The 12742-nt window shown below is 55.0% G+C and overlaps 1 protein-coding gene across 1 annotated transcript in view; it reads right to left on the reverse strand.

Moving 5' to 3' along the window:
- Positions 1-12742, reverse strand: part of spop (speckle type BTB/POZ protein) — a 124288-nt gene that overhangs the window by 31643 nt on the left and 79903 nt on the right. The window contains exon 6 of the mRNA XM_055898230.1: positions 10481-10608. Within this exon, the coding sequence (XP_055754205.1) occupies positions 10481-10608 (128 nt within the window). The remainder of the gene's footprint in view (positions 1-10480; positions 10609-12742) is intronic.

Here is a 12742-nt window from a genome sequence, read left to right on the forward strand (position 1 = left end):
GAGAGAGCGATACCGCGCGCGAGAGAGAGCGATACCGCGCGCGAGAGAGAGCGATACCGCGCGCGAGAGAGAGCGATACCGCGCGCGAGAGAGAGCGATACCGCGCGCGAGAGAGAGCGATACCGCGCGCGAGAGAGAGCGATACCGCGCGCGAGAGAGAGCGATACCGCGCGCGAGAGAGAGCGATACCGCGCGCGAGAGAGAGCGATACCGCGCGCGAGAGAGAGCGATACCGCGCGCGAGAGAGAGCGATACCGCGCGCGAGAGAGAGCGATACCGCGCGCGAGAGAGAGCGATACCGCGCGCGAGAGAGAGCGATACCGCGCGCGAGAGAGAGCGATACCGCGCGCGAGAGAGAGAGAGAGAACGCGCGCGAGAGAGAGAGAGAGAACGCGCGCGAGAGAGAGAGAACGCGCGCGAGAGAGAGAGAGAGAACGCGCGCGAGAGAGAGAGAACGCGCGCGAGAGAGAGAGAGAGAACGCGCGCGCGAGAGAGAGAGAGAGAACGCGCGCGCGAGAGAGAGAGAGAGAGAACGCGCGCGAGAGAGAGAGAGAGAACGCGCGCGAGAGAGAGAGAGAGAACGCGCGCGAGAGAGAGAGAGAGAACGCGCGCGAGAGAGAGAGAGAGAGAGAACGCGCGCGAGAGAGAGAGAGAGAACGCGCGCGAGAGAGAGAGAGAGAACGCGCGCGAGAGAGAGAGAGAACGCGCGCGAGAGAGAGAGAGAGAGAACGCGCGCGAGAGAGAGAGAGAGAGAACGCGCGCGAGAGAGAGAGAGAACGCGCGCGAGAGAGAGAGAGAACGCGCGCGAGAGAGAGAGAGAACGCGCGCGAGAGAGAGAGAGAACGCGCGCGAGAGAGAGAGAGAACGCGCGCGAGAGAGAGAGAGAACGCGCGCGCGAGAGAGAGAGAACGCGCGCGCGAGAGAGAGAGAACGCGCGCGCGAGAGAGAGAACGCGCGCGCGCGAGAGAGAGAGAACGCGCGCGCGAGAGAGAGAGAACGCGCGCGAGAGAGAGAGAACGCGCGCGAGAGAGAGAGAACGCGCGCGAGAGAGAGAGAACGCGCGCGAGAGAGAGAGAACGCGCGCGAGAGAGAGAGAGAGAACGCGCGCGAGAGAGAGAACGCGCGCGAGAGAGAGAGAGAACGCGCGCGAGAGAGAGAGAGAGAGAACGCGCGCGAGAGAGAGAGAGAGAGAACGCGCGCGAGAGAGAGAGAGAGAGAACGCGCGCGAGAGAGAGAGAGAGAGAACGCGCGCGAGAGAGAGAGAGAACGCGCGCGAGAGAGAGAGAGAACGCGCGCGAGAGAGAGAGAGAACGCGCGCGAGAGAGAGAGAGAACGCGCGCGAGAGAGAGAGAGAACGCGCGCGAGAGAGAGAGAACGCGCGCGCGAGAGAGAGAGAACGCGCGCGAGAGAGAGAACGAGAGAGAGAGAGAGAACGCGCGCGAGAGAGAGAGAACGCGCGCGAGAGAGAGAGAGAGAGAGAGAACGCGCGCGAGAGAGAGAGAGAGAGAACGCGCGCGAGAGAGAGAGAGAGAGAACGCGCGCGAGAGAGAGAGAGAGAGAACGCGCGCGAGAGAGAGAGAGAGAGAACGCGCGAGAGAGAGAGAGAGAACGCGCGAGAGAGAGAGAACGCGCGAGAGAGAGAGAGAAGGAGAGAGAGAACGCGAGAGAGAGAAGGAGAGAGAGAACGCGAGAGAGAGAGAGAGAGAGAACGCGCGCGAGAGAGAGAGAGAGAACGCGCGCGAGAGAGAGAGAACGCGCGCGAGAGAGAGAGAACGCGCGCGAGAGAGAGAGAGAACGCGCGCGAGAGAGAGAGAGAACGCGCGCGAGAGAGAGAGAGAACGCGCGCGAGAGAGAGAGAGAACGCGCGCGAGAGAGAGAGAGAACGCGCGCGAGAGAGAGAGAGAACGCGCGCGAGAGAGAGAGAGAACGCGCGCGAGAGAGAGAGAGAACGCGCGCGAGAGAGAGAGAGAACGCGCGCGAGAGAGAGAGAGAACGCGCGCGAGAGAGAGAGAGAACGCGCGCGAGAGAGAGAGAGAACGCGCGCGAGAGAGAGAGAGAACGCGCGCGAGAGAGAGAGAGAACGCGCGCGAGAGAGAGAGAGAACGCGCGCGAGAGAGAGAGAGAACGCGCGCGAGAGAGAGAGAGAACGCGCGAGAGAGAGAGAGAGAACGCGCGAGAGAGAGAGAGAGAGAGAGAACGCGCGCGAGAGAGAGAGAGAACGCGCGCGAGAGAGAGAGAGAACGCGCGCGAGAGAGAGAGAGAACGCGCGCGAGAGAGAGAGAGAACGCGCGCGAGAGAGAGAGAGAGAGAACGCGCGCGAGAGAGAGAGAGAACGCGCGCGAGAGAGAGAGAGAGAGAACGCGCGCGAGAGAGAGAGAGAACGCGCGCGAGAGAGAGAGAGAGAGAGAACGCGCGCGAGAGAGAGAGAGAACGCGCGCGAGAGAGAGAGAGAGAGAACGCGCGCGAGAGAGAGAGAGAGAGAACGCGCGCGAGAGAGAGAGAGAGAGAACGCGCGCGAGAGAGAGAGAGAGAGAACGCGCGCGAGAGAGAGAGAACGCGCGCGAGAGAGAGAGAACGCGCGCGCGAGAGAGAGAACGCGCGCGAGAGAGAGAACGCGCGCGAGAGAGAGAACGCGCGCGAGAGAGAGAGAACGCGCGCGAGAGAGAGAGAACGCGCGAGAGAGAGAGAACGCGCGAGAGAGAGAGAACGCGCGAGAGAGAGAGAACGCGCGAGAGAGAGAGAACGCGCGAGAGATTGAGAGAACGCGCGAGAGATTGAGAGAACGCGCGAGAGATTGAGAGAACGCGCGAGAGAGAGAACGCGCGAGAGAGAGAGAACGCGCGAGAGAGAGAGAACGCGCGAGAGAGAGAGAACGCGCGAGAGAGAGAGAACGCGCGAGAGAGAGAGAACGCGCGAGAGAGAGAGAACGCGCGAGAGAGAGAGAACGCGCGAGAGAGAGAGAACGCGCGAGAGAGAGAGAACGCGCGAGAGAGAGAGAACGCGCGAGAGAGAGAGAACGCGCGAGAGAGAGAGAACGCGCGAGAGAGAGAGAGAACGCGCGAGAGAGAGAGAGAACGCGCGAGAGAGAGAGAGAACGCGCGAGAGAGAGAGAACGCGCGAGAGAGAGAGAACGCGCGAGAGAGAGAGAACGCGCGAGAGAGAGAGAGCGCGAGAGAGAGAGAGAACGCGCGAGAGAGAGAGAGCGCGAGAGAGAGAGAGAACGCGCGAGAGAGAGAGAACGCGCGAGAGAGAGAGAGAGAACGCGCGAGAGAGAGAGAGAACGCGCGAGAGAGAGAGAACGCGCGAGAGAGAGAGAACGCGCGAGAGAGAGAGAACGCGCGAGAGAGAGAGAACGCGCGAGAGAGAGAGAACGCGCGAGAGAGAGAGAACGCGCGAGAGAGAGAGAACGCGCGAGAGAGAGAGAACGCGCGAGAGAGAGAGAACGCGCGAGAGAGAGAGAACGCGCGAGAGATTGAGAGAACGCGCGAGAGATTGAGAGAACGCGCGAGAGATTGAGAGAACGCGCGAGAGAGAGAACGCGCGAGAGAGAGAGAACGCGCGAGAGAGAGAGAACGCGCGAGAGAGAGAGAACGCGCGAGAGAGAGAACGCGCGAGAGAGAGAGAACGCGCGAGAGAGAGAGAACGCGCGAGAGAGAGAGAACGCGCGAGAGAGAGAGAACGCGCGCGAGAGAGAGAGAACGCGCGCGAGAGAGAGAGAACGCGCGAGAGAGAGAGAACGCGCGAGAGAGAGAGAACGCGCGAGAGAGAGAGAACGCGCGAGAGAGAGAGAACGCGAGAGAGAGAGAGAACGCGAGAGAGAGAGAACGCGCGAGAGAGAGAGAACGCGCGAGAGAGAGAGAGAAAGAACGCGCGAGAGAGAGAGAACGCGAGAGAGAGAGAGAGAACGCGCGAGAGAGAGAGAGAACGCGCGAGAGAGAGAGAGAACGCGCGAGAGAGAGAGAACGCGAGAGAGAGAGAACGCGCGAGAGAGAGAGAACGCGCGAGAGAGAGAGAGAAAGAACGCGCGAGAGAGAGAGAAAGAACGCGCGAGAGAGAGAGAAAGAACGCGCGAGAGAGAGAGAAAGAACGCGAGAGAGAGAGAGAAAGAACGCGCGAGAGAGAGAGAGAAAGAACGCGAGAGAGAGAGAGAGAAAGAACGCGAGAGAGAGAGAGAGAAAGAACGCGAGAGAGAGAGAGAGAAAGAACGCGAGAGAGAGAGAGAACGCGCGAGAGAGAGAGAACGCGCGAGAGAGAGAGAACGCGCGAGAGAGAGAGAACGCGCGAGAGATTGAGAACGCGCGAGAGAGAGAGAACGCGCGAGAGAGAGAGAACGCGCGCGAGAGAGAGAGAACGCGCGAGAGAGAGAGAACGCGCGAGAGAGAGAGAACGCGCGCGAGAGAGAGAACGCGCGAGAGAGAGAACGCGCGCGAGAGAGAGAACGCGCGCGAGAGAGAGAACGCGCGCGAGAGAGAGAACGCGCGAGAGAGAGAGAACGCGCGAGAGAGAGAGAACGCGCGCGCGAGAGAGAGAACGCGCGAGAGAGAGAGAACGCGCGAGAGAGAGAGAACGCGCGAGAGAGAGAGAACGCGAGAGAGAGAGAGAACGCGCGAGAGAGAGAGAACGCGCGAGAGAGAGAGAACGCGCGAGAGAGAGAGAACGCGCGAGAGAGAGAGAACGCGCGAGAGAGAGAGAACGCGCGAGAGAGAGAGAGAACGCGCGAGAGAGAGAGAGAGAACGCGCGAGAGAGAGAGAACGCGCGAGAGAGAGAGAACGCGCGAGAGAGAGAGAACGCGCGAGAGAGAGAGAACGCGCGCGAGAGAGAGAGAACGCGCGCGAGAGAGAGAGAACGCGCGAGAGAGAGAGAACGCGCGAGAGAGAGAGAGAGAAAGAACGCGCGAGAGAGAGAGAGAGAAAGAACGCGCGAGAGAGAGAGAGAACGCGAGAGAGAGAGAGAACGGCGAGAGAGAGAGAGAACGCGCGAGAGAGAGAGAACGCGCGAGAGAGAGAGAACGCGCGAGAGAGAGAGAACGCGCGAGAGAGAGAGAACGCGCGAGAGAGAGAGAACGCGCGAGAGAGAGAGAGAAAGAACGCGCGAGAGAGAGAGAAAGAACGCGAGAGAGAGAGAGAAAGAACGCGAGAGAGAGAGAGAAAGAACGCGAGAGAGAGAGAGAGAAAGAACGCGAGAGAGAGAGAGAGAAAGAACGCGAGAGAGAGAGAGAACGCGAGAGAGAGAGAGAACGCGAGAGAGAGAGAGAACGCGCGAGAGAGAGAACGCGAGAGAGAGAGAGAACGCGCGAGAGAGAGAGAACGCGCGAGAGAGAGAACGCGCGAGAGAGAGAGAACGCGCGAGAGAGAGAGAACGCGCGAGAGAGAGAGAACGCGAGAGAGAGAGAGAACGCGAGAGAGAGAGAGAGAGAGAACGCGAGAGAGAGAGAGAACGCGAGAGAGAGAGAACGCGAGAGAGAGAGAACGCGAGAGAGAGATAGAACGCGAGAGAGAGAGAACGCGAGAGAGAGAGAACGCGAGAGAGAGAGAGAGAACGCGAGAGAGAGAGAGAACGCGAGAGAGAGATAGAACGCGAGAGAGAGAGAGAGAACGCGAGAGAGAGATAGAACGCGAGAGAGAGAGAGAGAACGCGAGAGAGAGAGAGAGAACGCGAGAGAGAGATAGAACGCGAGAGAGAGAGAACGCGCGAGAGAGAGAGAACGCGCGAGAGAGAGAGAACGCGCGAGAGAGAGAGAACGCGCGAGAGAGAGAGAACGCACGAGAGAGAGAGAACGCGAGAGAGAGAAAGAACGCGAGAGAGAGAGAGAAAGAACGCGAGAGAGAGAGAGAAAGAACGCGAGAGAGAAAGAACGCGAGAGAGAGAGAGAGAAAGAACGCGAGAGAGAGAGAGAGAAAGAACGCGAGAGAGAGAGAGAGAGAGAACGCGAGAGAGAGAGAGAACGCGAGAGAGAGAGAGAACGCGAGAGAGAGAGAGAACGCGAGAGAGAACGCGAGAGAGAGAGAGAACGCGAGAGAGAACGCGAGAGAGAGAGAACGCGAGAGAGAACGCGAGAGAGAGAACGCGCGAGAGAACGCGAGAGAGAGAGAGAACGCGCGAGAGAACGCGCGAGAGAACGCGCGAGAGAACGCGCGAGAGAACGAGAGAGAGAACGAGAGAGAGAACGAGAGAGAGAACGAGAGAGAGAACGAGAGAGAGAACGAGAGAGAGAACGAGAGAGAGAACGAGAGAGAGAACGAGAGAGAGAACGAGAGAGAGAACGAGAGAGAGAACGAGAGAAAAATGAAAGAAAAAAAAGAAGGAAGGAGAATGAGAGAACGATAGGAGAGAACGAGGAGACCAGTAGTAAAGACTGCAGATGGTAGTAAAGACTGCATCCCAGGGGGAACAAGAACCAGGAATATTGAAGTACTTTACACTCTTACCTGCCCACGGGAAGACCTTGTGGTAGCACCCTCATCATTTATTCCAGGGTCACTAACTCACTACAGTAACCCACACTAGGGCTGGGTGATATGGCCAAAATACATGGCCATTAATATGGAGTTAATCCCCCCTTTGCCGCTATAACAGCCTCCACTCTTCTGGGAACACTTTCCACTAGATGTTGGAACATTCCTGCGGGGATTTGCTTCCGTTCAGCCACAAGAGCATTAGTGAGATCGGGCAGTGATGTTGGGCGATTAGGCCTGGCTCGCAGTCGGTGTTCCAATTCATCCCAAAGGTGTTCGTTGAGGTTGAGGTCTGGTTGTAAGAAACTCAAACTCTTAGTGTATTTATAGAACGCTTGTGGATTTAAATGAAGAAGCTAAGTGGAAACATTGTTGTCATCAACATCGTTGCATGTGCTGCATTGATCATGCAGACTGAACACAAGTGTTGTGTGGACAAGCAACAACAAATGAGCTCCTTGAGTGAGACGGGGCAGGGCTAGGTCTGTGAGGAAATGGATGTTCCACATGGCATATTACAAACCAAACATTCAAATACCGTTATAGAAGTTAAAGTAAAAACCTAAACCGGTCCGTACATCAATGCTGGTATATAGTAATATACAGTGTACCGCCCAGCCAAATCCACATGGGTTTCCTCATTAATGGAGCTGGTGTAATTACCAGAGATTTACACAAGAGAGGGGCAGCCACCCAGGACTATAACCAACCAGCAGCCTAACACCACTGGGGAGGGATGTGTTGGAAGTATTCTCTATGCCAAGCCTCTCTCACATACACAGGCACATGTGCATACACACACAGTACACGCAGTCACACACGCAGTCACACACACACACACACACACAGATTACACGCAGTCACCTCACGCCCCACAGCTCTGTAGTAGCTGCTATGCCCCTCCTACTCCTCTGTCAATAGGCCCAGTATGGAAGCACTTTAAACAGACTTGCACATCGCTCCTCTCTCTCATAACAAACAGGGGGAAACTTCAAGACATGGTTTCCAGCACCATACCCACAGGGTTAATTAGGTTTGCTTTAAACAGCCACCACCACGCTTTTTAAACATTTATGGGCGCAGGCATGACAACGAGAACATTAACATCTCCAGACAGTTAACCTCTACTCTGTTCCCCTGATCCAACAGGGGGGTCGACACAGAGAGAGAGAGCAAGAGATGGAGATATGGTTGACCTCTACTCTGTTCCCCTGATCCAACAGGGGGGTCGACACAGAGAGACACAGCAAGAGATGGAGAGATGGTTGACCTCTACTCTGTTCCCCTGATCCAACAGGGGGGGTCGACACAGAGAGACACAGCAAGAGATGGAGAGATGGTTGACCTCTACTCTGTTCCCCTGATCCAACAGGGGTGGCGGGGCGACACAGAGAGAGAGAGACACAGCAAGAGATGGAGAGATGGTTGACCTCTACTCTGTTCCCCTGATCCAACAAGGGGGTCGACACAGAGAGAGAGAGCAAGAGATGGAGATATGGTTGACCTCTACTCTGTTCCCCTGATCCAACAGGGGGGCGACACAGAGAGACAGCAAGAGATGGAGAGATGGTTGACCTCTACTCTGTTCCCCTGATCCAACAGGGGGGGCGGGGCGACACAGAGAGAGAGACACAGCAAGAGATGGAGAGATGGTTGACCTCTACTCTGTTCCCCTGATCCAACAGGGGGGGCGGGGCGACACAGAGAGAGAGACACAGCAAGAGATGGAGAGATGGTTGACCTCTACTCTGTTCCCCTGATCCAACAGGGGGGGCGGGGCGACACAGAGAGAGAGACACAGCAAGAGATGGAGAGATGGTTGACCTCTACTCTGTTCCCCTGATCCAACAGGGGGGGCGGGGCGACACAGAGAGAGAGACACAGCAAGAGATGGAGAGATGGTTGACCTCTACTCTGTTCCCCGATCCAACAGGGGGGTCGACACAGAGAGAGAGAGCAAGAGATGGAGATATGGTTGACCTCTACTCTGTTCCCCTGATCCAACAGGGGGGCGACACAGAGAGACAGCAAGAGATGGAGAGATGGTTGACCTCTACTCTGTTCCCCTGATCCAACAGGGGGGGCGGGGCGACACAGAGAGAGAGACACAGCAAGAGATGGAGAGATGGTTGACCTCTACTCTGTTCCCCTGATCCAACAGGGGGGGCGGGGCGACACAGAGAGAGAGACACAGCAAGAGATGGAGAGATGGTTGACCTCTACTCTGTTCCCCTGATCCAACAGGGGGGGCGGGGCGACACAGAGAGAGAGACACAGCAAGAGATGGAGAGATGGTTGACCTCTACTCTGTTCCCCTGATCCAACAGGGGGGGCGGGGCGACACAGAGAGAGAGACACAGCAAGAGATGGAGAGATGGTTGACCTCTACTCTATTCCCCTGATCCAACAGGGGGGGGGGGGGGCGACACAGAGAGAGAGACAGCAAGAGATGGAGATAGTTGACCTCTGCTGCCCCCTCTTTTACAGCCTAGTAACAACAGGGGATCAAGCCCAACACTACAGCATCTGACCTGAGCCCTACTGACAAACTGACGGAATAAGAGTCCGCACAGACCTTTTTGGTCTTAATTTAAAGTTAGGCATAAGGTTAGCAGTGTGGTTAGGGTTAGCAAAGAGAAATTGCAGAAATAGACAGGGTTTATGACAACTAGTGATGACCCATGTGGTTTTCCTGGTCAGGTCACATGGTTAGGACAGACTCCTGGCCCTAGTCCCAGTGTAGCTGTGTGCGTCCTCTACACGCGCCAGCTGTGTGCGTCCTCTACACGCGCCAGCTGTGTGCGTCCTCTACACGCGCCAGCTGTGTGCGTCCTCTACACGCGCCAGCTGTGTGCGTCCTCTACACGCGCCAGCTGTGTGCGTCCTCTACACGCGCCAGCTGTGTGCGTCCTCTACACGCGCCAGCTGTGTGCGTCCTCTACACGCGCCAGCTGTGTGCGTCCTCTAAACGCGCCAGCTGTGTGCGTCCTCTAAACGCGCCAGCTGTGTGCGTCCTCTAAACGCGCCAGCTGTGTGCGTCCTCTAAACGCGCCAGCTGTGTGCGTCCTCTAAACGCGCCAGCTGTGTGCGTCCTCTAAACGCGCCAGCTGTGTGCGTCCTCTAAACGCGCCAGCTGTGTGCGTCCTCTAAACGCGCCAGCTGTGTGCGTCCTCTAAACGCGCTAGCTGTGTGCCACTTCAAAGCGGCATAAGGCCGTGTGTTATGGTTTTGGATGGCCAGATTGCTAGCAACAACGACAAGAAACTACGATGTGGTGAATCGTAAGTGTCTCGTTTCAGCTCATTTGATCTTGTTCTTGATACCATGCCTTGTTTTGAAGTGTTTTGACTGATTTCACATCTATGCTAACATAGCAAAACATGTGCTATCTAGCTAGTTAACCAACAACCGCAACAATGTATTTGAGAGACAAGTTCTCATTGTGCAACTTTATTTAGGTTTTCAATAAACATTGGGGACAAAATATTGTTAACATGTTATTAATAACCCCGTCTGTTTTGCCCAATAGTTGCGCACAAGTCGATGCTAAACAACCAACCCATCTATAGAGATACATATAACTGCCAACATTATAGGGCATTGGGCCCGGCGAACCAGAACAGCTCAAACGTGCCTTAGCATAGATTCTACAAGTGTCTGGAACTCGATTGGAGGGACGCAACACCATTCTTCCACGAGAAATGCCATCATGGCACCACTCCAGAATCTCCTATAAAGTGTTCAATTGGGTTGAGATCTGGTGACTGACACACACCCTTTAACCCCCTATGCTCCTTTGAGACCCTCTTTCAAAGTCACTGACATCTATTATACTAGCCAGGGTAAACTAAATAATGGACAACTGGGCTTTTTTATACATGACCCTAAGCATGATGGGATGTTAATTGCTTAATTAACTCAGAAACCACATCTGTGTGGAAGCACCTGCTTTGAATCCCTCATTTACTTTAATTCCTTTATTTTGGCTGTTACCTGTATCTCTATGTGTGAACTTGTGTCCTACCTCACAGAAGAGAGTGAGCTTGTCGTCAGGCAGCAGCCCATTGGCCTCATCCAGCAGGAAGTCTCTCCTGATGAATTTCTTAAAGCCCCAGTCCTTCCCCTGGACAAACCGGTATGCCCTCTGGCTCTCTGTAAAAGGGAACAACACAGACAGTTAGTGCACGTGTGTCTGTCATGACCATGAGAAAGGAGGAAGTGAGAGTGAGCACAGCCAGACAGGAGGTTGAATGAAGGAAGTATCACCTGCAGGGTACTTTTAACACCTCATAAGAAAACGATGCCACACTCCACAGAGACATTTTCCATACACTCCCTCATCTCTGGCACACACACACACACACACACACACACGATAAGCAGGTGGGCTAAGCAGGGATCAAAGCATCCCATTATAAAGTGCTTATGGACTGCCAAGTATGTCTGCCTGAGAAGAGGCAGGGAGGGTTCTGTGCACTACAAACACACAAGAGAAATGCCTTCATGCGGTCCTTCACCAGGAATACGTATATACACTGGCAGCATCCAGAATGGCACCCTTTTCCCTATATAGTGTACTACAAAAGTAGTACTCAACGTACATAACACAATAACTAGAGTCAGAGACGCTGCTGTACCATAGTGGTTCTGGCCCAGTTGGTAAGACTGATGCTAACAACGCCAAGGTCATGGGTTCACGTCCCTCAGGGATCACATACTACAAATATAAATGCACTCACTTTACTGTAAATGGCTTTGGATCAAAGAGTCTGCCAAGTCAGATCACAATGAATTCCCTGCCCAGACATTTTACTCCTCCAAGAACCTCAAAAAATATCTCCAATGAAACTTCACATAAAAGATCCCAGGTCATGTATAGAATGACAAGATCCCATCTAAGACGCTCCTGTAAGGCAGGCCCCTTCTACCATATAGGATGAGGATCCCTGGGGTCTAAAGAACCACACACACCAGGCCGACGGCCCATCTGCCGTTCGTCTGCTGCTCTTTCGGCGTGGTGTGTTTTAGGAACCACCCTCTGATGGACGTCTGGCTGCAGACGTTATCACCCAATTCTACATGAAGAATCATTTAGCAAATTACAGCCAGAACTCTGTGCAGGGGTGCTGAGTACCATCGGCCAGCAAACGCTACTGGTGTCCAAGACTTAAGAGTTAAGAGATCCCCTGCCTTATCCAAGTGGGAGACATTCAGATGGGGTAACAGCTCTGCTGAAAGCAGCAGCAGCGGTATGATTCAGTGGTGGGCACAGAAGTCAACCAGGCAGGCAGGGGCTACATTCCAAATGGCACCCTATTCCCTTTATAGTGCACTACATTGACCAGAGCCCTATGGGCTATATGGAATATATTGTCATTTGGGATGCATGCAGGCAGTGGTGGAGTTGAGCGCATATCCAGTTCTCCACCCCAGTGCTCAATCAGGGGGTCCTCTCCCTCTAATCTCTCCTCTGGAGACGGGCTACAAACAGGCCCTGACAGCCACCCCCTCAGACTGACAGAAATACAAACACTCCAAAGGCTCTTTTCTCTCCTCTTTTTTCCCTACTTTATTCATCGTCACTCTCCTCTTTTCCTCTCTGCATAATAGGAACTGATGTCAGAAGACTTTCATTTAAAGGCTTTGCGTCAGTCTCTCACTCTCATCTTAAACCTGTGTTGTTGAAAGCCACGTCAAACTTTTATGGACTTGACATGCCAAGTAGTGTATGGTTGGATACACAAACACACAGACCAAAAGCACTGCATCTTTGTCTTATCCTCGTCTGCATGTTTGTCTCAAATCTTTCAGTCTGCCTTTTCTCTATTTCCTTTCTTCTCCATCCTTTCCAATATGTGAGAGAGACTCAGGCATGGTCCCCTGGCCAGCAGCTCCTCTCCCTGTGTGGTGGTGGGATTGTTCTGCGTTTTATCAGGGTATATGGAAGAAGATCAGCAGCCTGTGATAACTTCCTACTGAGCTGGGTGGTCTCAGCCTAAGTGATGTGTGAGGACAGTGGGAGGAAGGGACAGAACAGGAGCACAGAGAACGGAGGAGAACGGGTGAGAGGAGTCCAACGGCAAGAAGTGGGAAAGAGGTGAGATTTCTCCTCTACTGCTCAGTCCCTGCTCACTCTCCACACTAAAGTGTATGTTTGTGTGCACGTGTGCGTGCGTGTGTGTGAGTGAGTGTATGCGTGTGTGTGTATTAAGCTGAGCTCAGCTGACCCTGCTGCCTCCACTGGGTCTCCTGAGCAGAACCAGAACCTCACACTGGCATGGGATCA

Source organism: Salvelinus fontinalis, chromosome 34 (genome assembly GCF_029448725.1).
Source record: "Salvelinus fontinalis isolate EN_2023a chromosome 34, ASM2944872v1, whole genome shotgun sequence".
Classification (NCBI taxonomy): Eukaryota; Metazoa; Chordata; class Actinopteri; order Salmoniformes; family Salmonidae; genus Salvelinus; species Salvelinus fontinalis.